This window comes from Miscanthus floridulus, chromosome 16 (assembly GCF_019320115.1).
Source record: "Miscanthus floridulus cultivar M001 chromosome 16, ASM1932011v1, whole genome shotgun sequence".
In the NCBI taxonomy this organism is placed as follows: Eukaryota; Viridiplantae; Streptophyta; class Magnoliopsida; order Poales; family Poaceae; genus Miscanthus; species Miscanthus floridulus.
In genome coordinates, this window is record NC_089595.1 from 106,711,604 (window position 1) to 106,736,060 (window position 24,457).

The 24,457-nt window shown below is 48.1% G+C and overlaps 2 protein-coding genes and 1 pseudogene across 2 annotated transcripts; 2 read left to right on the top strand and 1 right to left on the bottom strand.

Annotated features, from left to right (window-relative positions):
- Positions 1–9,090: 9,090 nt before the first annotated feature.
- Positions 9,091–11,291, bottom strand: LOC136511938 (pathogen-associated molecular patterns-induced protein A70-like; annotated as a pseudogene).
- Positions 11,292–14,083: 2,792 nt separating this feature from the next.
- LOC136513908 (protein IQ-DOMAIN 6-like) lies at positions 14,084–17,213 on the top strand. Its single transcript, XM_066507889.1, has 4 exons — positions 14,084–14,764; positions 14,876–15,112; positions 16,212–16,325; positions 16,426–17,213. The coding sequence occupies exons 1-4, from the start codon at positions 14,477–14,479 to the stop codon at positions 17,083–17,085; spliced, it is 1,299 nt and encodes a 432-aa protein (XP_066363986.1). The 5' UTR covers positions 14,084–14,476; the 3' UTR covers positions 17,086–17,213.
- A 1,770-nt stretch (positions 17,214–18,983) lies between these two features.
- Positions 18,984–21,403, top strand: LOC136512255 (probable cytokinin riboside 5'-monophosphate phosphoribohydrolase LOGL7). Its single transcript, XM_066506228.1, has 7 exons — positions 18,984–19,289; positions 19,459–19,556; positions 19,699–19,729; positions 20,418–20,517; positions 20,616–20,686; positions 20,780–20,923; positions 21,034–21,403. Exons 1-7 carry the CDS (start codon positions 19,170–19,172, stop codon positions 21,139–21,141), a joined length of 672 nt encoding a protein of 223 aa, XP_066362325.1. The 5' UTR covers positions 18,984–19,169; the 3' UTR covers positions 21,142–21,403.
- The last annotated feature ends 3,054 nt before the right edge of the window (positions 21,404–24,457 follow it).

The following is a 24,457-nucleotide window of genomic DNA, read 5'->3' on the forward strand; positions in this document are numbered from 1 at the left end:
GTAGGCGGTCGACGGCGATGTATCCATTCTGTTGCTGAATTGAATTCAGAACAGTGGCTGCCGCTGCTAATCCGGCCTTGTAGTGGCAGCATGCCATGGGCAGTGGCGTAACATGGATGGGTCAGTGGAGTAGTTGGATTGGAGGGTCGTCGATGGCGATCCATCCATCCATTAATTCCGGAGAGCCGCTTCTTGCGTCCGACGAGTTCACATTCTTCACAAAGACTGACAGGCAGATGAGATCGATGCATGTACAGTCATACTCCCTCCGTAAAAAAAAAACAATTATGGGATTCGTATCGATCAAAGTAGTTTAAATTTGATCAAGTTTATAGTAAACAATATTAATATTTATGTCTCTAAATAAATTTATTATAAAAATATACTTTATGACTAATCTAATGATATTAATTTTATATCAGGAATGTTAGTATTTTTTATATAATTTTGGTCAAAGTTTAGACTAATTTTTTTTGACTAATTAAATTTTGATCAAGTTTATAGCACACTGTTCCGTTTAGCTAGCTAGAAAAACGGCTGATCTCAGGTTGATTTGTTAAGGAAAAAAAAAGTTATTTTACTGACGAACAGGGCTGTCGAGGAGGGAGTACTGGTACCTTCAATTTCATTAGCGTCGAAATGCGTAGCACTGCAGAGTGCAGACAACGAGGCAACAGAGTACAGGAGCACAGCCTGTTGCATCAGCGGACAGCGGGTCCAGAAAGCCACTGCTAATAGTACGTCCATGGCGGTGGACGACACGACGTGCATTGCATTCAGGGCGAATGCTAGAGCATTGCGTCTGGAGCATATGAGGGGTTGTTTAAATTCAAGGCCTAAATTTTTAGTGTATCACATTGTATATCACATAAAAGTATTCAGCCTCGTATTTAGCTTATAAGCCATAACTTATCAGTCAACGAATATTATTTTTCTCTCATACCAAACCAGTTAATAGTACTTTCAACCATGGCTTATAAATCAAACCAGCCCAAACGAACAGTGCGATTGTACGAGCTGTTCGGATATTAATGAAAAAATAAATTACAGAATCCATCAGTAATCCGCGATACTAATTTATTAAGCCTAATTAATCAGTCATTAGCACATGTGTGTACTGTAGCATTATGTTGTCAAATCATGGACTAATTAGGTTTAAAAGATTCGTCTCGTAAATTAGTCGCAAACTATACCATTAGCCCTTGTTTAATTTCCACCGAAAACTTTACACCCCACATTGAATGTTTGGACATGGATGGAGTATTAAATATAAACTAAAAAATAACTAATTACATAATTTACGATTAATTTACGTCATGAATCTTTTAAGCCTAATTAGTTTATAATTTGATAATAAAAGTGCTACAGTACACACCTATGCTAATGCCGGTTTAATTAGGCTTAATAAATTCGTCTCGTGGTTTACTGTCAGATTCTGTAATTTATTTTTTTATTAGTATCCGAACACTCCATACGACGCTTAATGTGACACTCTGAAACTTTACCGGTCAAATCTAAATAAACATATAATTATTTTTTAGTCTATATTTAATGTTGTATGCATGCTAAACAAGGCCTGAGCATTTCTGAGGTTCCGATGCAGAGTTCCATCCAGACATGAGTATGGGACGTCACAGCGCGTCCCACGCGAGAGACTGGTGCAGAGAATCCAAGCTCACTTGTTCTGCCGTTTTCAATCAACCCTGCAAGCAAGAAGGCGCCATCGTTGCATGGGCCACCATGCGAACCGAGAAGACCCATGATCCTATGAAACTTGCTTGCTCCAGCTCTACCCTTGTTAATTAATTCATTCTCGATGTCAAGATCAACGGGTAGGGTACCAGCAGAAAGATCTGGAGGCAGAGGGACGCTACTCTGACGTCCGAACCACCACAAACGCCACTCCACTATCACTGTTCACTCAACATTTCATCAACGCCTTACGCCTTGTACCTTGGCGATGAGCCGATGACGGACGTATTAAAGATATGAAGGCACGCCGAATCGGCGGCCTTCTAGGATGTCCACGTAAGTCTTTTTTATTTGGTGCGTTAGATCGAAATTTCACGGCTCACATGAAACGCGTCTCAACCGGCCAGGTGAGGCAGTAGCAGGTGATATGCATGGCCGGTGCCTAACGCGTACATGCATGCTGCTGGGGCTGTCCTCGCTTTGCATGCATGCATCACTTGTCGATTTGTGTACTGAAGCCATCTACTAGGCTGTAAGCGGTCATGTCACTAATTTCTACCCCCACCGTCCACCGTCCACCAGCCACTGACATTGAATGGAGCAAGTGGACAGACAAATGAACAATAGGTATTTACATGCAGAAATTTACTACCAGTAAATTTGAAAATAGGACGCCACGTCCAGAACATGCAATGCCCTTTTCCCATTACATACAAGAATTAACTATCAGCCTTTTCTCTTTACATACAAGAATTTACTATCAGTAAATAAGTGCATACATAAATGAACAGAAGGTATTCACATCCAGAACTTCACTCAGTAAATTTGAAAACATATCGCCACGTCCAGGACCATAGTATTAACAACACATGTGGATAGATCAATGGACAACAGGTATTTACATCCAGAAATTCACTACCAGTAAATTTGGAGACATGACGCCACATGCAAAACCATAGTATTAGCAACACATGAAATGCCTTATTCTCTTTATATAAAAGAGTTTATTATCAGTAAGCAAGTGGACAGATAAATGAACAAAAGGTATTTACATGCAAAAATTCACTCAGTAAATTTGAAACCTGCTAGCTCGAAAGCAGGTGAGCACATTTAATGCCTCTCCTCCTTACTATCATCACATCAAAACAAGTTAGGCAAGTGAGCATATTTAATGCCACTCGTCCTTACTACTCTCTCCATGTATGGACGGTGCACATTTCTCTATCCAAAAACAATTCGCCACTTCCAGGACCATGCATGGACGGTGGACATTTGTACTTGCACATAAAAAACTTCCAAAGTGTTGCTTCAGACAAGAACTCGATTAAAAAACTTCACATGCGCCGCGTAGGTCAAAAGTAGGTGGACGCATTTAGTGTCTCTCCTAGATGAAAAATAGCTCCCACTTCGAGGAACATGCATGGTCATTTGTACTCTCACATGCATCCATGCGTGTAGGTTGCTTAGGTTGGGCCCCATTGCCATTAATGAGCTCCTTGCACCCAGTGGTGGCAGAGGCGCCCATGCCTCCTTAAGTCTCCAACTCTTGCCTATATAACCATGTGGTGTGCCATCCATTGCTTCATCGCCCTCCTCTCGGTGCTTGCTTGCATGTGCCCTCGTTTTAGTTCCTCCAATATATATCCTTATGTGGTTGCGGTCACCTTCCTGGGTGAAGTAAGGCCCATGTATAGGTGGTTTGCTTATATAGTTTTTATGCAGAACTATTCTTGGCAAGAGATCAAGGTCTGCTCGCAAGGAACTATTCTCTAGGCAGAAAGACAGGGCAAGGTAGCTCCTTCGTTCTTTTACAATTTTATTGTCTGGGTTCCATCAGTTGGGTGACAAAGTATTTCCAACTTGCAGTTGCAGTGGTGAGTAAGCCTATGTCTGTGGACTCCACCATCAAAACTACCTATCGCTACACAGCTTCATCCAATAGATCTGATGCTATTCTATGCGCCACATGTTGGTGCCATAACCGGTGTTCTAGTTTTAAGCCTGTCAAGTAGTGAGTAGTGCACCGTTGTGCTATATCCTTGGCCTATGAGTCCTTACTTGTGTTGGCCTTTGGAGGTCCCTGGGCTATTGTATCCACGAGTCCACTTTGCCAGCTTAGTAGATATAAGGATCTTTATGCCTTACTTGTGTTGCCCTTTGGAGGTCCCTGGCCTTTGGAGGTCGGCCAGAGTGGCTTGGCAGTGTGTTGGTACCAGCCATCTAAGTTACTGAACCCAGAAATAATTTGTAGGCCCCCTGTTTGTTTTTGCCCCTATGCATTCTTTCCTCAGTTTGCTTAAAGTGTTTCATCTAATTTCCTTCCATGTAGGCATATCCAGTGCCCTGTACAATACGTGAATATCTATGTGATGCGTGCACTTCCAATTTGACTCCTATGTGGTAATAAGTTTGTGCAATTTGGTTCACTTGAGAATTGTAGTGCTGTGATGCGTGCACTCCCAACTTGACTCCTATGTGGTAATAAGTTTGTGTGATTTGGTTCGCGTGAGAATTGTAGCGCTTGTCTGTGTAGAGTCTGGTTGGAGAATGCCAAAAAATGCAAAACAGCAGAGTGCCGCCATGGAGATTGTGGAAACCAGGATGATGGAGTAGGGGGCGCAAACGCTGACCTGATTGTTCTCCCGTTCAGCAGTTTGCATGAACCAATACCCCAACATTGGATACAGGTTGGGTTCCTGAAAAAAATATATTGTCATCAGCCTACCAGAATGCGTGGCCGGGACTGACAGATTGGAGGAATCAAGAGGATGCACTGACCATATGTCGTTGTCACTTTATCAGGATAACAGGTTGTGTCATGTGGACTCTTAGGTTTGAAGAATCAACAGGATGAACTAATCTGGTTGACTGCCTCCGCCTCGCACCACTACAGCCCATGTTGTTTGCCTCCCTTGGCCACGCAGGATATAGTAGCATCATGCTTCTGTCCACCTGAGCAGCACAAGACACGTGCACAGCGCTGGCCTAGCTTAGCATCGCCGATGCCGCTTCCAGTTCAAACATCGTGAGTGGCGGACCCATGATTCGATCATGACTATGGCCTGCACTTGGCACTGAGAACTGTCAATTGTGTTTTTACTTATTGTAGGAAACGACCCATTACCGTCAAGCCGAAAATTAATTAAAATGAAGGTGAAATGTCTAATCAATATGATGATTGCACATTACTCACCTCCAACAGAAATCGACCCATATGGTAGTAGCCAAGACCTGCCCAACATCTCACTCACCTCCTGTAGCAGCATCAAACCATGAATCAGGAACTTCATTAAAATTTAACCCCACAAAATTTCAGGGTCAAAGCCTGAATTAATGAAAATATGCAGCGTTGAACTAAATTTTTTTGGGATGACAAGCTCAATAGAAAGATTGAATTAAGCGTTAATCCATGTGCTTGTGCACAGCCAGTCTCTATTTATGCAAAACAGTGCCACACTCTTGAAGCAACAAGTCAGCCATTAATGAACTAACAAAGTAGGCAATGAGTGCCATGCAATAGAACATACAGCAGCTACTCACTTAGTAGTTCTTAGTACACATACCAAAGTAGAATTTCTTTTCCCCATTAAGAGAGAGTTACAGATTAGTACAAAAACAATTAACTTGTGGTGCTGGACTGTGTAAAGAAAACTGAACTTAGTAATAAATCAACTTAAGAATGTGTAGAGAACTAGCATGGCCAAGTAACAGTTAACTTGTGGTTTCTTTAGTAGTGTACTTCTGAAACTAATCTAACTCCTTACAAGCACATTATGAGAGGCATCACATGTCCGTTCCAGTTGAGGTAGATGGGAATTCATTGTAAAGTCCCTAATGCCATTGTACCATGCAGCAGCAAGAAAATGGCATTAGTCGGAGCTTTGCAGGAAAGTTTTGAGCATAACCTAGAACCAAACTCTAAAATATGGAGTACGTGCTAACATTCTAGGTGCAAACACAAAGAGAGGAGGGCAGGGAACCTTACATATTAGAATATGCATTCGACAGAATCATTGCTACTCCAAACTCTAGCGGGACAACAAATTATGAGATTAGCTTTTCAATTACCTAAATATCTCTGAGCACCTGAAGTCCTATTCACGTTTATTGACCTTGAGAGCAAGGCTGCAGTGCTGCAGGTGACCAGTCCCTCCAGTTTGTTCTGCACAAGCGCAGAGTAGAATCAGACAAAAGCCCATAGCTAATTGAAGTTTTTTAGTAATAGTACAACACGAAGAGAGTTATGTATCATGTCCATATGTTTTGTTTTTAGAGATACTGCAATGAGTAAGAGAAGTGCATTCCTATAGTTACTGTAAATTTCAATTGATGATCACTGAGACAAATTGAATTCTGCTATGTAGACATGCTAATGAAGTAATGCAAGTATCATGAAATATCAAAGGAGATTGAGTTCCAAAAAAGGCACTTGTATCCACTCATTTGGAGGCAAAGAAACTGAATATTAGGACAAAGAAATAAGTCAAGGAGCTTCTCCTACAACCAGTAATAATTTGCAATGATCACTCAGATGAGTAATGGGCATATTATTTCCCTGTAATATCAATCAGCCTCTTCTAGCATGGCAGGACATCAAACAACATTTGTCAATTACGATAAAACTTGCATATCTTCATGGTCCCACAATCAAAACTCCCAGAAACATATATGGAAAAGGTTCAAATGTATAGAGATAATTAGCAAGCACTGTATGATTGCTCAATCAGAAGATAACATAAAGAACAGAAAATCAGAACTATGCATCTGTTGTGTCTTTTGGTTTTGTAAAATTGGAACATTAGAGAATAGGAGGAATTTTCATAACTGCAGAAATAATTTTCTTGTGACTGCTTTAAAATTTATTCCGTTGTTAAATTTTCAAATGTCACCGATGGACAAAATCGCGTGCAGTGTAGAGATATCACCATGTAGCTTTGCATCAATTTTTTTATGCTTTGAATTTGTTACAAAGCTTTGCAGACCATGAACATGTTTATAGTTCAGGCATATTGGGTATTGTGCTCCGACATTTTTTCCCGAAAAATATAATGTTACTCAAATCAAACTTCATAGAATTAAATGAAGTATCAGTAATACAAATATGCTAAAGAATAACAACCTCAACTCAAGGTGAATTACTTGACAAAAATACGATACGCGATAAAAATTCTGAACAAAGTTTATATATTTTTTATCATATCAGATAAAAAATGGATGTGATCAAATTCGAAAGACATGACCCACATTCTTCCTCATTGGGACCTAAATAATGTTTCAAACAACCTGCTGATGTGATATAAAACACTGAGAGATCAGTAATGCTCTGTATGCATCTACAACTCTTCACATATGCAACCGAATGAAGTCTAGTTCCTTGTTCCTGACACTTGCTTTGCTTTATTCTGCATGTGAATGGTTAAATGCATGGAAAATAGAAGTTTTTGTCCTTGGTCAGTTTAACCCTATCAAGACATACTAACCGAATCCCTAAGGAAGCTGCATCTGCACCGCTGGGGAGATTCTCTCCCCAAAATCGCAGCACAAAGAAAAAATACAGTTGATAACACTGATTAGGTCATTAATACATTGATACACGGAATCTACATGCCAGCCTACCTCCGCTCAAACATGGGGGCCCCTCCACTGCCCCCAATCCGCCGATGCTCCAGGAGAGAGGGGGGGGGGAGTCCGAGGGCTTACCGGCAGTGTAGGTCGGCCAATCCACGGCCCCGTGAGCCGTGCATCTCATCGCCGCTAGGAACTATTGCTGTGTGCTGCTTCTCCTCGGTCACGCAGTTGGCGGCGGAGGCCGAGAAGAGGGAGGAGCTAGGGGCGAGCCGCACCAAGGGGTACCGAACAACGGGGTGGCGGCGGCGCGGATCGAAGGGACGGAGGGAGAGAGAGAACGCCGTGGGGGAGTGTAGGTGTTGGGAGAGAGAGGGGGGGTGAGAGAGAGATGTCGTATGCCACGATGGTGAGAGAGAGAGCTGCCGCACGCCTGCTAGTGGTAGAGGGGTGGAGGGGAAAACGATTACTGCCACAAACATTTGTGCAGTCATTGTCGCACTGGTTAGCTACTTTGTTTGAACACCACCACGAAAGCACAGATGATGTTGGAGTGGGAATATTTTGCAGATTCTGTGACTTCTTTTTACAGGGTGCCTCATGATCTGTGACATCCTTTTACCTAGGTACACTGTTCCATGTGCATAATAAAAGTAATGTAAAAAATTCTATGAGCCTTGAAGTTTAATGTCTAAGAAAATATAGAATAAAACTTTCTATTGAGAATGTGTGTTTCATTCCATTCTATGGCAGTCTTGGAAACAAAGCCATGAAACTGACCCCTGAGACTAGCCTAATAAGAAGAAACATGGTGGGCCTTTGTTTTGAGTTGGTTGGTACAGTACGTTTTAAATTGCAGTGGACCTTGACAAGTTCCAAGTCTTCTACTGGTGGTTTGAGTTATTTAGTTTGCTCATCGTACCAGATTTTATTAATAACAGCATGCGTGTTTGGCACAGCTCTGACCACAGGTATATCATGGTTTAATTAATTATAGCCCGACATATAATTATTATCCAGAAATTGCAACACGAGAGCATAGCCCTAGCATAAGTTACTATAGTTTACTTTCCCCGTACACATACCACCGCTCAAACAAATTGCCCGTAGAATGTTCTTCAGTAAACAAAGCGGAACAATTGGATCAAGCATGTCCACTTGTGATATCTAATGACTGAGAGATCTAGAAATCACCTTGACAATCCCATGAGGTTCGTGCAGATGGTCCGACATTGCTCAGCAAGGAAAAGCCTGGTGACCCTTTCATGTCATTCATCTATGGAGAGATTTGAAATTTATCAGCAATTTTCCAAATTGTCAGTGGCCTAGAGTCGGAGGGAGGCGACAGGCGAGGCCGCGAGTACCTGGAGGCCGGTCACCGATGGGCGGTGGCGCGGGCGTGCTGGTGGAGCCGCGGAGGACGATGACCCGGAGGCTGGTGTGAGCGGTGGCGGAGGCCGGTGCAGTGAACTCGGTGTAATTTAGTGTGCCGGTGCAGTGAACTCGGTGTAATTTAGTGTTCGACACCGTGTAATCTTTAGTGTAATTCCAGATTTACGAAATGTGTTGTAGTTTCGCCTAAGGGGAGTGGATCCTAATTCACTCTTTTGTAAACCCTCGCATTAGGAGAAATACTTGTGTTGTAGTTTTTCCTATTTCCACCTATAATGTAATCTAGCCAATGTTGTGCTTTAAATCTAAGTGTGTTAGTTGCTTGAGCGCAACTCCATAAATACTTCTTTCCACTAACATGTCATTGATTTACTGGCCTAGAATAGGCACCATGTAATGACAACCAACCTCTATGTTCGTTTACAATATTAAGACCAATCTTCCATACCAACACGATGAGAAAACATATTAGACATATGAGCCATATTTCTCAAGATTTTTCCTATACCAAGCACATCACCCGCAGCGAAGCGCGGGCAGTAGTGGCTAGTGAAGGATGATGATGAACCATAGCAGGATGCCAGGAACACAGACCAATTGACCATTTTTCAGGTGACTCGAAACTAACAAGCTGAAAAACTAGCAATCCTTACAGGTAGTAATTAGTACCAGTCCAAAAAGAACAGCACTGTATAATCCACTCTCTAGTGGTTGACCAAAGATTGATTTTTTTTATCTAGCTAGCCAATTCCTGCATGCAACCTTTCTCCGCCGTGCACGCACAGATGACTGATCATGCGGCGACGCTAGGCTACTACTGCTTGCCGCCGCCGTTGAGCATCTCCTTGTAGTTGAGCAGCGAGTTGAGCCGCTGCAGCTGCAGCTGCTGCCTGAACTTGTTGATGAAGTCGTCCGCGCGCGCGTCCACGCACTGCTCCGTCTCCGCCTCCTCCACGACGCCGCTCGAGCTCGACTTGCTCATCCTCGCCTCCTGCTTCTTCTTGCCCTGCTCCCGCGCCGGCTCCGACCGGCTCCGACCGTAGTGAGCCGCCTCCTGCTTCTCCTTCTCGTCCGTCTCGGCGGCGGCGGGGAGGTCGGGGCCCAAGTCCCCGGAGCGGAAGCGGTACAGGCCGAAGGAGCGGAGGCGGTCCAGGACGGACGACGTGCGCGACAGCGGCGGCGCGGGCGCCGGAGGCGGGACGTACTCCTCCTCCTGGTAGTGGTGCACCACCTGCTGCTGCTGCTGCCTGAAGCTGTCGATGAATGCCTCCGCCCTCGCGTCCACGCAATCGCCGCCGGCCTCCACCGGGCTCTGAGCGGGCGTCTTCCTCACCTCCGAGCTCGACTTTGCCATTCTTGACTTCGCCTCCGACTTCTTCTCCTTCTTGCCCTGCTCCGGTGTCGGCTCGGACCGGCTCCTGTCGTAGTGCGCGTGCCTCTTCTCGTCCGCCGGGGTGGCGAAGCCATCGCTTGCTGGAACTGACGCGGCGGCGGGTTGGTCGGGAGCGAGGAAGCCGTAGAGCCCCAGCGAGCGGAGCCGGTCCAGAAAGGACGACGTGCGCTGCAGCGGGGCGGGTGCCGCCGGCGCCCGCACCCGCGCCGGAGGAGGAACGTATTCTTCCTGGTAGTTGTACTCTTGCTGGAGCGGCGACGGTCCCCGCCTGAAACCGCCGACGGGTTCCTGCGCCCTCGCTTCCTCCACGGAGTCGTCGTTCTCGGCGACCGCCTCGACGACCCTGGGCACCGCCCGCGCCACCTGCGACTTCCTCACCTCCGAGCCCGACTTCTTCACCCTGGGCGGCGCCGGCGCCGGCTCCGACCGGCTCCTGGCGTAGTGCGCCGTCACGGTCGTCTCTTCCTCCTCCACCGGAGCGGACACATCCTGAGCGTAGTTCGGCGCTGCCGCCGCCGCAGCAGCGCCGTACTCGGGCGGGAAGTCGCCGGAGCGGAAGCGGTAGAGGCCGAGCGACCTGAGCCGGTCGAGAACAGAGGACGTGCGCGCGAGCGGCGCGGGCGCGGGCGGAGGCGCGTACAGCGTCTGCTCCGGGTGGTAGTAGTGGCCGTACCCCTGCTGCTCCATCTGCGGGTGCAGCGGTTCTTCTTGGAGGTGGTGGCCGTGGGCGTCGTCGTGGTAGTAGTGCTCCCTGCGTCGGCGCTGCTGGGTGGCGCGGGAGGTGAGCGCGATGGTGCCGATGACGAGGTTGACGACGAGGAAGAGCGTGGCCGGGGAGAAGTAGCCCCGGATCCACGCCCACGCGCCGAGCGGCGTCGCCGCGTTGGCGCTGTCCATCTTGCCGCTGAGTCCGAGTGCACGGGAACAGAGACGTGACGGGCTTGGGGTGTGGGGACGGTGGGGAGATTGGGAGGCGGCGGTGGTGGTGGTGGTGGGGATTGGCGTCTGGTTGGTGACCACGGCGTCGTCAGGCGTTAAATGGTCGCTGGGGCTGCGGGGAACCACGCGGCGCGCCGCGGATGGGGATGATGGGTCTGCTGCTGCTGACTTGGTGGGTGGAAAACGTGGGAATCCAAGTGCCGCCCCTCGTGCCCGGGCGAGCCGACCCGCGGATTCCGGATTGCAGGCAACTGATGCCCATTCCTTTCTTCATGGCATCTTCCCGCTCCGCAACGACGTACGACGCGGGCGGTATAACTGCCACGCGGCCTCGTACAGTCATCGGCAACAGTACAGTCAATCAGTCATATACTAGTACTAGCAACAGTGAAGCGTTTGGATCTTTCGTTCAAAGAAAAAACAGTGAACTGCCTTGTAGGTTGTCCACTGACCGGTCCACATTGCTTGATGCTATGCCTTTTTTTACCCTAGTTCCATCAATTCACACCTCATAGATTTCATTTAAACGACTGAAATCTAGGACTAAAACGCTGAGGCAACAGCAATGGGCCAATGGCAGCGAGTGGGGCTGGCAATGGACCGAAACTCCCCCAAGGTTTCGGTCGTTTGTCAAACAAAGAGAGGCGTAGCCTACATCTGAATAGGACTGCATGGTGATTTCCCGTCACCACTTAGCGAGTTTGGATCATATATAAAAAAAAAACCACGACCATAATACCGTCAGCAGCAGAAAGAAAATGCATGCAAGGCAACCTGAAGACTCAGAGGTCGGAGCGTATGGAATGGATCCGACAAAATACAAACTGATGTGTGTACTAGTACTCTAGTAGTAGTAGCGACAAAATAAGAACAGGCGGCACGTACTGAGGCTTGTACAAGATGGGCGCATCGCATGGTTGGACCGTCCAAAGCCCGACACACACATGGGCTCGCTCCGCTCGAGCGCGCTCGGTGAATTGGATTGATTTGAGAGTCGCTCACCCGACACGTGCCGTCACGTGCGCTACTCGCTTAGTCTGGACTCCCCGGCCTTCAGGTCAACGAGCAATGCGCGCGCCAAATCATCACGTCCAACGCTATCAAGCCACCTAATGTCAGCAGATAAGCGCGGTCGCTAGACGCTAGCTAACCTGCTCCTGATGCATGGTCGCTGTCTGTCATTGTCACAGGCACCGTAACGTATCGAGTCCGATCTCGTCTGTCAATCTGTCATCGCTTTGCCACGAAACGAGACGCGCCGGGATAGCATAGCACGTCATGTAGCCAGCCAGCAATGGACCACACCTTAGCCTTTGCGTCGTGCTCGCGATCGATGCATATGCACGCAGCTCAGCAGCTGGGACGTTAGCCGTCTCGGCGCGGTGGTGTAGTATATACTCCTATTCCGCGTGCAATCAGAACGTCCCGAGCCAAGGCCTCGACTCAAAGGCCAGAAGCTCCGGTTTCGATCAGGGGTCCGTTGCACGCAACTGGGGAGCCTGACGCGCGACTCCTGGCACCGGCCGCCGCCCTTGGTCTCCTGACCTGTAATTTAGGCCAAGGGACAAGCTTCAGCCGCGCGCGCTGCCAGGAGGCTCGACGTGACGGTGGTGCAGTAACGTGGGCGACGATCATGAGTTCATGGCTGGAGTCGTCACCGGGACTTACGGGCTTACGGGCTTGTGCGCTGGCGGGCCTAGCATATATGTGGACATGAATGAAAACACGAATGCTATACAATACACGTATGTTTTAGCGAAAAAAAACACATGAATTTTTTCTTCCTCTCTCTTTTTCAACTGCCTTCTCGGCCTCTAGCACCGTCTGCCATTGTCTACACGTTTTCTTGCTGCTGGCTGCTGCATGCATGCATGCATGTGTGTGCGTGAGCGTGGGGGAGGAAAGGTGATCCGTACGAAAGCCAGCAGAAGGACTGCCCGTCCTATAAGCATTTACCTGTGCGGCCAGAGCATCGGACCCCCGATTTATCCTTTTGTTCTTATATAGAAAAAAATTATTTCTTGTGATCTGTGGATCTGTGATCTTGTGATCTTCTGGAGGTAGAAGAATGTTGGAGGCTGTTGGATCTTAATTCTATGGTGCAGAAAAATTCATGTGTTAAAACTGCATAAAACACATGGTTATGCAGTAGACAGGCACAGTGAAAAATGGTAGAAACTCCATTCAATTACGAAGGATACAGAGTAAAAGCAGAAAAGGTATGTTCTAGAATATTAAAAAAAACTAACAGTCAATTCGACAGATTTACTAAATTATCCAGCTCTATCATAAAGAAAAAAAACAACACAAAGTTCTTTAAATGGTTTTGCATCTACATTATCGAGCACAAGTCTGGCCGAACAAGCAAGGAGTGGTGACAGGAAGCTACAAGCACGTGGTGCCAAGGCCGACCACGCAGGGCCGCCGTGGTGGCTGGAACTTTAGAAAATGACGTATTAGGAAGACAGATGCAATTCTTGAGGACTTAGGACAGTAAACGGTGCTCAAAAGATCTAACACATCCTATGAGAGACATAAAAGAACACAGCAAATGCGGTTGGGTTAATATTTTAGATCTTACTCCGTATAGTGCTACTTCAGACATGTCCGGTTGTTCTGAACTTCGAAATTTTGGTCATGACTCGGAAGTTTTTTTTTTTGACTAAGATTTGTGAGTTGACCGTGTCAGAAACATTGGTATAGGGAGAGGGGATCGATTTGTTTTCAATCTCGTAGAGATGCTTTTAGACCTGATTAGAGTTCCGTTGAGTTGCGGTGCGTGGTGTCATTTCTCAGCTCCGGATACGACTTTCCTCGAGATCACCGTCGTGTCGTGTCAGCCCCGTCGTCGGGACCGGCACACGAGAACTCACCAGTCACCAAACCATCGCAGGCCTGGACCACTCAACTCCCTCACGCACGGGCCCATTTTATTGTGGACCTACTGTACACGGCAGTCAGGCATCTTGGGCCCGTGTCCCCAGAAAGCCCCCTCCTTTCTCGAAGCCCAACGCGCGGAAAGCCAGCCAGCGAGCCCGTGAGCCGCCAAGGTCGCCGTTCTCCTCGCCCACAACCACAAGGCCGCAACCACAAGTCCACGACTCTCCAACCGTTCCTCTGGCTGAATGACATGTGGGCCCAGGGTTCCTCGTACCGCACGTCAGTTGGGAGCGCCGCGGATCCCGCGGCCCGGCCGCCACCTTTGCCGGTTGCTGCTCGCCGCCGTTCGAAATTTGAATCCCCGCTACACGATCGGCGAACGGTTTGTTTGCTCCTCCCGCACCGTCGTGGCCGAAAAGGACAACGGCTACCTCCTCCACCATCCCCACTACTTCACTGGTTGCTTCTCCTTCCATTTTGTCGCGCGTCCCGTCTCGCCTCGGCTTCTCCTCCTCCATATCCCAGTGCCGACTGGCGAGTGCCCCCACACAACCAAGCGGAAGCTTTGGCCGAGCAGAGGAAGTAAGCAGTCGCGTCTCGCATTGCGCGGCGCCAATGGGGGCGTCGGGGAAGTGGATCAAGTCGCTGGTGGCCCTGAAGGCGCCCGAGAAGGCGGCGGGGCACAAGGGCGGCCGCAAGTGGCGTCTGTGGCGGAGCTCGTCGGCCGCTTCCAGGGCCAGCGCCGGCGAGGGCAGCGCGCTGGCGTCCGAGGCTTCTTCGGCGTCGGCCGACTCGTTCAGCTCCGTCCTCGCCGCCGTGGTCCGCGCGCCGCACAGGGATTTCATGCTCATCAGGCAGGAATGGGCCGCCGTCCGCATCCAGACCGCCTTCCGCGCGTTCTTGGTATTGCCCGAATTACTTCTCCGTTTCCGTTTGGCACTGTGTCACTGCTACTTCCATAGTTCCATGTTCTGTGATCTTGACCCTTGCTTTTATGTGGCGGCGCGTGAGCAGGCGAGACGGGCGTTGAAGGCGCTGAGGGGCATCGTCCGGCTGCAGGCGCTGGTGCGCGGCCGGCTCGTGCGCAAACAACTGGCCGTCACGCTCAAGTGCATGCACGCGCTGCTGCGGGTGCAGGAACGCGCCCGGGAGCGCCGGGCGCGCTCGTCCGCTGACGGCCACGGTTCCCGGGGCCAGGACCGTGGCCAGTACGCGCTCATCGGCCGTGCCAGTTCTACCAAAGACGCTATGGTATATGGAACACCAACACCGAGCACGCAAAACATATCGTGTTTTTCTGCTTTCAGAATGTGCAATATTACACTTACCACCCAACCATTTGTTGATTAGCTGCTAAGTTGCCTATGAAATTCCGCCCTTACCGAGTAGACAGCTAAATGTCATCTGCCATTCAGGAAAATTTGAGGGAACAACCAAATTTCTGACGACGGATTTCGGTTGACAGTGTTGTTGGAGTATCATAATGTCTTTGGTTCCTTGGTATAACTAATGGTAATGTCACATGGACCATGTGGTTCAGTTCCTTGGTTGCCTTCCACTGAGATTTTTTTACAAATTTGTTCACAATAAAGGTAGTTGATTATATTAAAACTTCCCTCTAACGTTAATTTCAATTTGGTGTTTTAAAGCTAATGATCACACACTTTGAATTTTTTTAGAACCGTAGAGTTCTGAGATCATTAGGAAGTCAGAAACTGGTAAAAGTTTGAATTTTGAATTTACATTGTGCTCGTGTTGATATCTTGACTATTTAAAATTTTCCATGTGTTCTTACACTGGATTCCTTATGGGAAACTGATGTGAGAGTTGATATGGTGGGTTACTTTTATTTGAAAGGGACTTGTATCAGTAAGAATGACATGGACAACTAAGCTTCCTTTATCTTTTGTAATGATTGAGTCCATTAAGATTGTTTCTCGCTCTTTCACATTGACAATGTGTGTTTGAATCAATATTGTAGTGACGCTGTTAGGTAAGAAAAGCCTATGGTGATAACACCAATAATGTCTTTTACAATTAGGTGAAGGGCGGGCCTGGTGCAAGCGGTAGTGTCTTACCGCCTGTGACGGAAGGTCCCGGGTTTGAGTCGCGGTCTCCTCGCATTGCATAGGCGAGAGTAAGGCTTATCATTGACACCCTTCTCCAGACCCCGCACAGAGCGGAAGCTCTCTGCTCTGGGTATGCCCTTTTTTACAATTAGGTATTGCCAACCCAACTTTCATGTTCAGACTACAGTTGAATAGAAATAAAATAGAATGAGTTCACACTACAGTTTGCTGTTTCTGTTGATACCTGCTCGGCTGCTTTCACTAGAATAGTAATATTTCAGGAACAATGGTGTGACCATCACGGATCTGTTGATGAAGTAAGATCAAAGATACACATGAAGCATGAAGGTGCAGCAAAGAGAGAAAGGGCTATTGCCTATGCTCTGTCTCACCAGGTACATGTTGTAGCACATCTTTGCCATGCTGTAGTAACACTAGGTAATACCACATCCATAGTTTCATTTTGATAACATGTCGATCATATGTTCCTTTCAGCCTCGGGGTGCAAAACACAAGGGAAGACCAAGTTCTCCTGCTAGCTGTGTTAGAAGCCATGAGCCTAATAGGTGCAATCACGACTTGAGTTACTTGGAAGGATGGATGGCAACAAAGCCATGGGAGACCAGAATTATGGAGGGAAACCATACCGACTCGCAGCTCGCGAAGAACTGCGAGGAGGCGAACTTGCCTGCCTCCAAGCTTTCTGATGCTAGCTCAGTCAAAATCAGAAGAAACAATGTCACAACCAGGGTAGCAGCAGCCAAGCCGCCTCCTCCTTCGGTGCTGTCAGCTGCTTCTTCCGACTCTGTGTGCGACGAGAGCTCTCCGTCCAGATCATCAGTGACCTTGACGTCTGCTACCAACACTGTCTTAGCATCAGAAGCAAGGTCAGACAGTTGCAACGCCGGAGGACCGAACTACATGAGCTTGACCAAGTCTGCCAAAGCGAGGCTGAGTGGCTGCAGCAGCAGCCACCGAGGGTCGTCGTTCCAGCGGCAACGGTCCAGGGACATGTCAAGGGTGGCTCTGTCTTCAATCGACACCCAGAGCAACGCAGGCTCAGAGATTTCAGTCACCTCCAAGAGACTGAATAGCATGCCCCTGAAAGGAAGCCGGAGCATGACGAGAAGCTTGGACAAGGAGAATGACTATTGATCGATCGATCAAGATCAATGGATAAACAAATCCTTAACCATATATATTAATTAGTTGCAGTTATCATCATCCTAGTTTAGGTGATGTTTGGATCCGGTGACTAAAATTTAGGAGACGTGTCGGGAGGATATTGCGTGGGGTGTTCGGATATTAATAAACAAACAAATTACATAATCCGTCAGTACTCTACGAGACGAATTTTTTAAGCCTAATTAATCCGCCATTAGGAAATGTTTGCTGTAGCACAACATTGTTAGATCATAGACTAATTAGGCTTAAAAGATTCGTATCGTAAATTAGTCGCAAACTATGTAATTAGTCTATATTTAATACTCTATTCATATGTTCAAATATTCGATGGGACAACAACTAAAATTTAGGAGGGGCAACCAAACACCACCTTAGTGTGAGTTGTGTACACATCCAATCGATGTCCAGTTCCTAATTTCCTTGTCTCTAGTCTCCACCGATAAATTATGTAAGTACCTATTAGCATGCAAAGGGCAATTATCTCGCGTTCTATGTAATTAGAGTCGTGGTGGATGTTGATAGTATCTTATGTTGGGGATTGGGGTCACCGAAGCCTGAATATGATACGCGAGGCTCATCTTGTCTGTTTCTGGCGCGAAACCGTGTGTCCTCTTCGCTGAAGATCCCATGACATGTCTCAGTGCGATCGTCCGGGCGCTCAAACAATTGCTCTGCGCATTCCGATTGGCCGTCGCATATATGATGGCCTCATCAGAATCGGCCCGGCAGACATTTGCAGCAGCTCTTTGGGTCGGTAGGGTGCCCTGTAATGGCTAGCGTCCTCGACTTGTTTAATCGCTCGCCATTTGTTTGACTAACGCCCGGTCTACGTTAGCCCTAACGACATTGTTTGTCTAAGGCGGTGTTTGTGTGCTGGAAGGATGTTACATGGGGTGTTCGGATACTAATAAAAAATAAATTACATAATTCGCCAGTACTCCACGAGATAAATTTTTTAAGCATAATTAATCCGTCATTAGCATATGTTTACTGTAGCACCATATTGCCAAATCATAGACTAATTAGGCTTAAAAGATTCGTCGCGCAAATTAGTCAGAAACTATATAATTAGTTTCGTAATTAGTCTATATTTAATACTCTATGATTATGTCAAATATTCGATGGGATAGCGACTACAAACACCACCTAAGTCCTGGGCTTTTTGTTGTTGCAATAAAAAGTAATTTATATGCCCGTAGCGAACTAGCGATCGATGGAGTGATAGAATAGGGGGAGAAAATATGTGGCCGATGGGCGATGGGATTTTGCTGCGCCGCTGCGGCCTAGTGCTGTACCAGTGCACAGGCGGCGGACAGGGACGTGCCGAAAACTACGCCTTTCGCCGGAACCGAACAACACTATCAGTTTATCACTGCGCCCTGAAACAGGTCTGAAGCTACTCGTGTTTACAGTTACCGCCGCTGGTGGCGCCCCTGATGGCAACCCTTGGTGGAAAAGGTCTGGTCTGGTTGGGCACGGCTCTGAATGGCTCCATGCGGCGCAGCCGGAGAGGGCGGGGTTTGGACGGCCGGGATGGGTCGGCGGCGCCTGGGCAGCCCGGGGAGACAGAGACACGGACGGATGGTCCAGACGCGGGGAACAGTGCCGGCGCCCTGCATGCCGTCGCCGGCAGGCAGGCACAGTGGAGAGTGGAAGCGGACTGGGCGGTGCAAAAAGATTCTCGGCGATCGACACGGTGAGGGGGACAGACAATGCAGAGTTACGGGAGGGCCCCCCGGGCGGGGTGGTGACTGCTCACCGGACCGCCCGCGAAAATTACAGCGGCGGGGGACGAGGCGCGGTGCGGTTGGGAGGTGTTTGACCCACCGGAATTAAAAGGGGAGGGCGATCGATTACACCACTCGCCTTGCTTAATGCCGCCATCACTTGGGAGCTCTACCGAGACGCGCTGCTGGAGATAACGCACGCGCAGCCAAACACGGCACCACCATCCTTCCCTCCTCGAAGCTCCCGCTCCTCGCCGGCTAGGCAGCGCCAGGAGAGGCGGGGGCCGGCGCTAGGCTAGGCAGCCGCACGCGTGGCCGCCGATCGGCATGGGCGACGGGGCGCCGGCGGTGCCGAGCAGGTTCCGTACGATCTGCGTCTTCTGTGGCAGCAACGCCGGCCGCCGCAAGGTGTACGCCGACGCCGCCCTCGAGCTCGGCCACGAGCTGGTGAGTGTGCACGTGCAGGCAGTGGGAGCCAGGGAGCTCACCACGCCCGCCATGCGCTAGAGCACTGCCACCAGCGTCCTTTCTCTTGGATGTTTTGAGTTCTTGCTTGGTAGCTGACCGCCGTCGTGTCCGCGCCTAGCTTCTGTAACCGCAACGTACCAACGTGCAGGTGCGGAGGGGCATCAACCTGGTCTACGGCGGGGGCAGCATCGGCCTGATGGGCGTGATTGCACGGACGGTTCGCGACGGCGGCTGCCATGTCCTTGGGTACCCTGACGCGCTTGCAGCTTCACCTTTTTCTTTCTTTCTTTTGATGTGTGTGTCACCTGCACCCTTCTTTGAATACACCCTATCTGATGTTTTGGAGCTGTTTTTCTTGTTTGCTTTTGATTTGTTCATTCGTTCACAGGGTGATTCCCAAAGCGCTCATGCCTATTGAGGTATGTGAATTTCTTTGGTCCTAGATCTGTTCATGGTGTGGTAGTAGTAGAGAAGAACTGCTGTTCAGCTAGCCCAGCGTTTAGCTAGCAATGATTCTCGTTGGGTCAAATTTAAGCATGTCCCATTCACATCATGCATAATTCAGCTTCAGCTACAACTACGATAGGATTCAATGAATGACTGCTGAGCTTCTTGTCTGTCTAGTCGTTCCATTTACGTATTTCTTCTCCATTTCCAGTTGTCCTTTCTACTATTGATGAAAGAATTGGCCAAGCAAGGACTACTATTATTTCTACTAGCAGAAGGTTCCTCCTATCTAGTCGACAATTTGGAGTCGAGACCTAGGTGCCGTCTGAATTCAGTACTACACGTGCCTAGTAGACTCACGTAGAGGATGCTTTTCTAGTCCTTTTCCTTTGTTGTGAACAATTTGTTGTTTTCATCTCATTTTCCTTTTCCTTTTCCTTTTCCATCGTTAATCGCGGCAAAACTCTTGTTGCTGCTCTTTTCGGGGAAAAGAAAAGTCTGTAAGTGGCAAGTGAATTTTATCTGATGTGAACCTGAACAGTGTGTCCCCTGTCATTCAGAAAATCCATATCTCACAGTTATGTATGTACGCTTGGACGATGGAGATTTGCAATGACATTTGCTCACGTACGTCTCTCTTGTGCTTATGGGTTATGGCAGATATCAGGTGAGAGCGTGGGAAACGTGAAGGTCGTCGACGACATGCATCAGAGGAAAGCCGAGATGGCTCGCCAATCCGAAGCGTTCATCGCTCTTCCAGGTGCCAGATGCATGTTCTATGGTTTTCCTGCTACCATCATCGACAATAATTCAGTCGAACTTGCATTGCTTACATACAGTTTTGTTAATTTCTGTCAGGGGGGTACGGGACGATGGAGGAGTTGCTGGAGATGATCACCTGGTGCCAGCTTGGAATTCATGACAAACCAGTAAGTGAACTAACTGACAGGAAGATCACTACACGGATCGGCAATGCGTTCTTGTCAGTCAGACAAACTAAGGCCGGCGGCCTCTTCTCTCAGGTTGGGTTGCTGAACGTCGACGGCTACTACGACCCGCTGCTTGCCCTGTTCGAGAAAGGCGCCGCCGAGGGCTTCATCAACCCTGACTGCAGCCAAATATTCGTTTCTGCGCGGACCGCGAGCGAACTGCTGACAAAGATGGAGGTAGCAACCAGCTGACTGCACAGTCAGTACATCTTCAAGCTATGGCTGTTGTGGATGAGTTTTGAGCCGTTCCTGTGTGGCTTATATATTGCTTTGCTTGTATTATTCAGCAATACACGCGGTTGCACCAGGAGGTAGCCCCAGCAACGAGCTGGGAGATCTCGGAGCTCGGCTACGGGAGAGGCGGCGCCGCGCCGTCAGAAGAAGAAGGCTCGTAGCACTACTCATCCATCTCCTGAAGCCGATCGGAGCTCTCCTTCTTCCACAGTTCCACTGCTGATGACGCATTTGTTTGGCCATTTATTTCGTCAAGTCGATCTCTCCAAAGTCCAGACCGGTTGAACTAGGTGCCCGGTCGGGAGAGGCGATATTTCTGTTTGAGTGCTCGGTTATGTAAGCTAGCTGGTACTCCTCCCTCCTTGCGGTTTGTGGTTCTTGTGGAAATGGAATCTGTGCTGTGCTGTGCAGCTACCTTACCCAGTCCGCCAATCGGGACGGAGCAGCACGAAAGCAGCCGCAGCTGCTGCCCGGCCCCGGGGAGGCGACGACGTCACAGGTGAGAGCGGCCACTGATTGGGCTCGTACTCATTGCTGCCTCTTTGCCTTTTTGGGTGAAGGAGGCCGAGAGGGAAGGAGAAGGAGCGTACTTGGCTTGGCCGCTGGGAGCGAGTGTGTGTGTGTCGTCGTGTGGCGTCCGTCTCCTTTTCTGCTGTGCTGTGTCTGGGTGTGTGCCATGGCCCATCGCCATGGGCGCCGCCACGTGTCTCGTCTTTGGGTGACGGCAACGTGCACGATTCCACGAACGAAAGAGGAAAGGTAGCCCCGGCTCTCCGCTTTTGTCCCGATTTTGAGACCCAGGGGTGGGGTGCCGGCCGGGACGCCTGGGCGTGCCATTCATTCAGGACATCTGATTCTGACGTGAGGCAATCTATCTACCTACCTACAGGCTACACCTAGCGACGATATCTCGATATGCCTGGATATGGATTGGATGCAACTGGTGAATTATTGGTGCGAATCCGCCGTAGCTGACGACGGCCTGATCCGAAGCAGCACTGCACTGGCGCGTGTTCAAAACCGGCGGCGGGGCGGGGCAACTGCTGTTTCGCTCGGTTTGGGCCGTGGGGTTCCTCTTGCCGTGCCCATGGGTTCCAGATCGCTCGCCACTCGACAGAGCGCCAGACGCCAGAAGTTGGCACTTGGGTTGGCAACTGGGTGCTGTTTAGTTGCACTTCATTTTGTAAAATTTTTTCAAGATTCTCCATCACATCGAATCTTTGGACGCATGCATGAAGTATTAAATATAAATAAAAAATAAAACTAATTACACAGTTTAGACGAAATTTACGAGACAAATCTTTTAAGCCTAATTAAACTATGATTGGACACTAATTATCAAATAATAAACAAAAGTGCTTCGGCACCCTTTCCCAAAATTTTTCGCCAACTGGGATGGCGCAGCGCAGCGCAGCGAGCACCAATAGAATCGACGCGACAACTGCCACGGTCCACGGACGCGCACCCGGGCCATATCAATGTTACCATGGTCCACGGACGTTCTATCCTTCAGGGAATGAGATAGGAATTAATTTCTCGAAAAAAATCTCCCGACTTGTGTGAGAGAAAATGTTTTCATGAAAAAAACATGTAAATAAATAAAATACATGGGTCTTAGCAGTCGATTGGCCATGGGATGAAAAGAAAATTTTATTAACTATTACTACAGAATCATTTTAGAAGCGTCCCCAATTTTTTTTGGCAAAGTCGGCTCTATGGAAAACCATCCATAAAAAATGCTTTCTAAATCCATTTTTAGAGGCTAGACTTTCCAGCCGCATGTAGAAATGGATGGAAATTCGGCCCGCCTTATAAAATAAGTGCAACATGGTAAAATTGCTAACTTTTTAAAATTAGGTTCGATGAAGACAAATTTTATATGAAACTTTTAACAGTCGAAAAGATCTATAACTCTATAATTGGCAACTTTTTTCATTTGAAATTATTTAAGACCCGAAAGTTTTGTTTTAAGTTTTCATAGTTTGACATTCATTTTTTTTTCAAATAACCTTAGATAGAGAAACATCCTAATAACCTCTACGAATAATGCTTCCCGTAGTAGTAGCAGTGACGGCTAAGGCCCTGTTCAGTATTTTTTCTCTCACAATAAAATAGCTTCAGCCGGCTTATTTATCAGCCGAACAAAGCCTTAATTATTATTCATTCGATTTGTTTATTAGTACTAATAATACAAATTATAGTAGTTAAATTCTTTTGAGCCCCTAGAATTTCGAGGGTCCTGACCCCTGAGCAAATGCACACTCTGCTGTCTGCACATATGCTTGCCGTACAAGCCTGGGCGCCTGGCGGTGACACGAGTCTCGTGCCGTCGTCGTCGTGCGTGCTGAACTGCTGAGTAGAGTGTAGATTGGCGAGCCAGCTTAGCTTGGTGAACCAAAATCACAGTTCATGCACGGCTACGGCCTACGGGTCTCCATGCATGGGTCACTGGTGCGACCACGGCCCACGGGGAACAGGACGCGGCGTGCACGACCACGACGAAGGGCCCGCGCCGGCCGGAGTCATATGGCATGCATGCGATGCAGTGCATGCATCGACATCGACATCGACCTGCGGAGGGCGGCGGACCGGCCGGAGGCGCGTGCGTGCACGAGGGGGGCGAGCCCACACGCGGACATGCACTGTGTGATCTGCATGACGCACAGCAGCACAGGAGATGAGGCGTCCGGTGTCCGGCCGTCCATCGATCAGATCGGGACCAACGCAAATCCGGGGACCGTTCTTCTTCATGGATCGATCTCATCTCGCTACAGTGTACGACGGTGCCCATTAAATTCTTCGCTGAGACGCTGAGGCTCGCACAAGTACACAGAACATATGTAATGACGGTTCTAAACCTATTTTGACTGTGCCTTTGTCCACCGTTAGTGTGAAAGGCCAGTGAAAATCACGAACTTTACAGGCGTCTTTTAGAGAACTGTCACTACAAATGATTTACACTGGCTGTTTTCTTAAGAAAACCGTCACTACAAATGATTACACATGCTGTTTTCTTAAGAAAACCACCACTACAAATGATTTTCAAAAATTATAAATCGGACTCAATTTTTTTTTTAATCTGAGGAGGCTCGTGCACAAGAAATCCATGCATATGCGATCCCCAGGAATCGAACTCAGCACCTCAAGTCTCGCGCCCCAAAGTCACTTATGACTAAATAGTAGAAATATAGCCTTAGTATTTACTACCGCAGATTTTAAAATTGAGATTTAAAACCCTAAACGAATTCAAATGAAAACAGTTTTGACTACAAACTTTTAGATCTCGTTGAGATCTACAACTTTGTTTTTTGATCATTTTCTCATTGGAGGCCATTTGAGAAATTCAAAAAATATAAATTTTAAAATCATTAATCTTAAAACATAATTTCTGCGCCCTAAATGATTTTAAATGAAAATGTTGTCAACTATAAAGTTGTAGATCTTTTTGAATCCTACAACTTTTGTTCAGACCATTTC

Coding starts and splice junctions, on each gene's coding strand:
- LOC136513908 (XM_066507889.1), top strand. CDS start 14,477: ATGGGGGCGTCGGGGAAGTGGATCAAGTCGCTGGTGGCCCTGAAGGCG. Junction 15,113..16,211: donor GTTCTACCAAAGACGCTATG/GTATATGGAACA, acceptor GTAATATTTCAG/GAACAATGGTGTGACCATCA. Junction 16,326..16,425: donor CCTATGCTCTGTCTCACCAG/GTACATGTTGTA, acceptor TGTTCCTTTCAG/CCTCGGGGTGCAAAACACAA.
- LOC136512255 (XM_066506228.1), top strand. CDS start 19,170: ATGGGCGACGGGGCGCCGGCGGTGCCGAGCAGGTTCCGTACGATCTGC. Junction 19,290..19,458: donor TCGAGCTCGGCCACGAGCTG/GTGAGTGTGCAC, acceptor ACCAACGTGCAG/GTGCGGAGGGGCATCAACCT. Junction 20,518..20,615: donor AGCGTTCATCGCTCTTCCAG/GTGCCAGATGCA, acceptor AATTTCTGTCAG/GGGGGTACGGGACGATGGAG.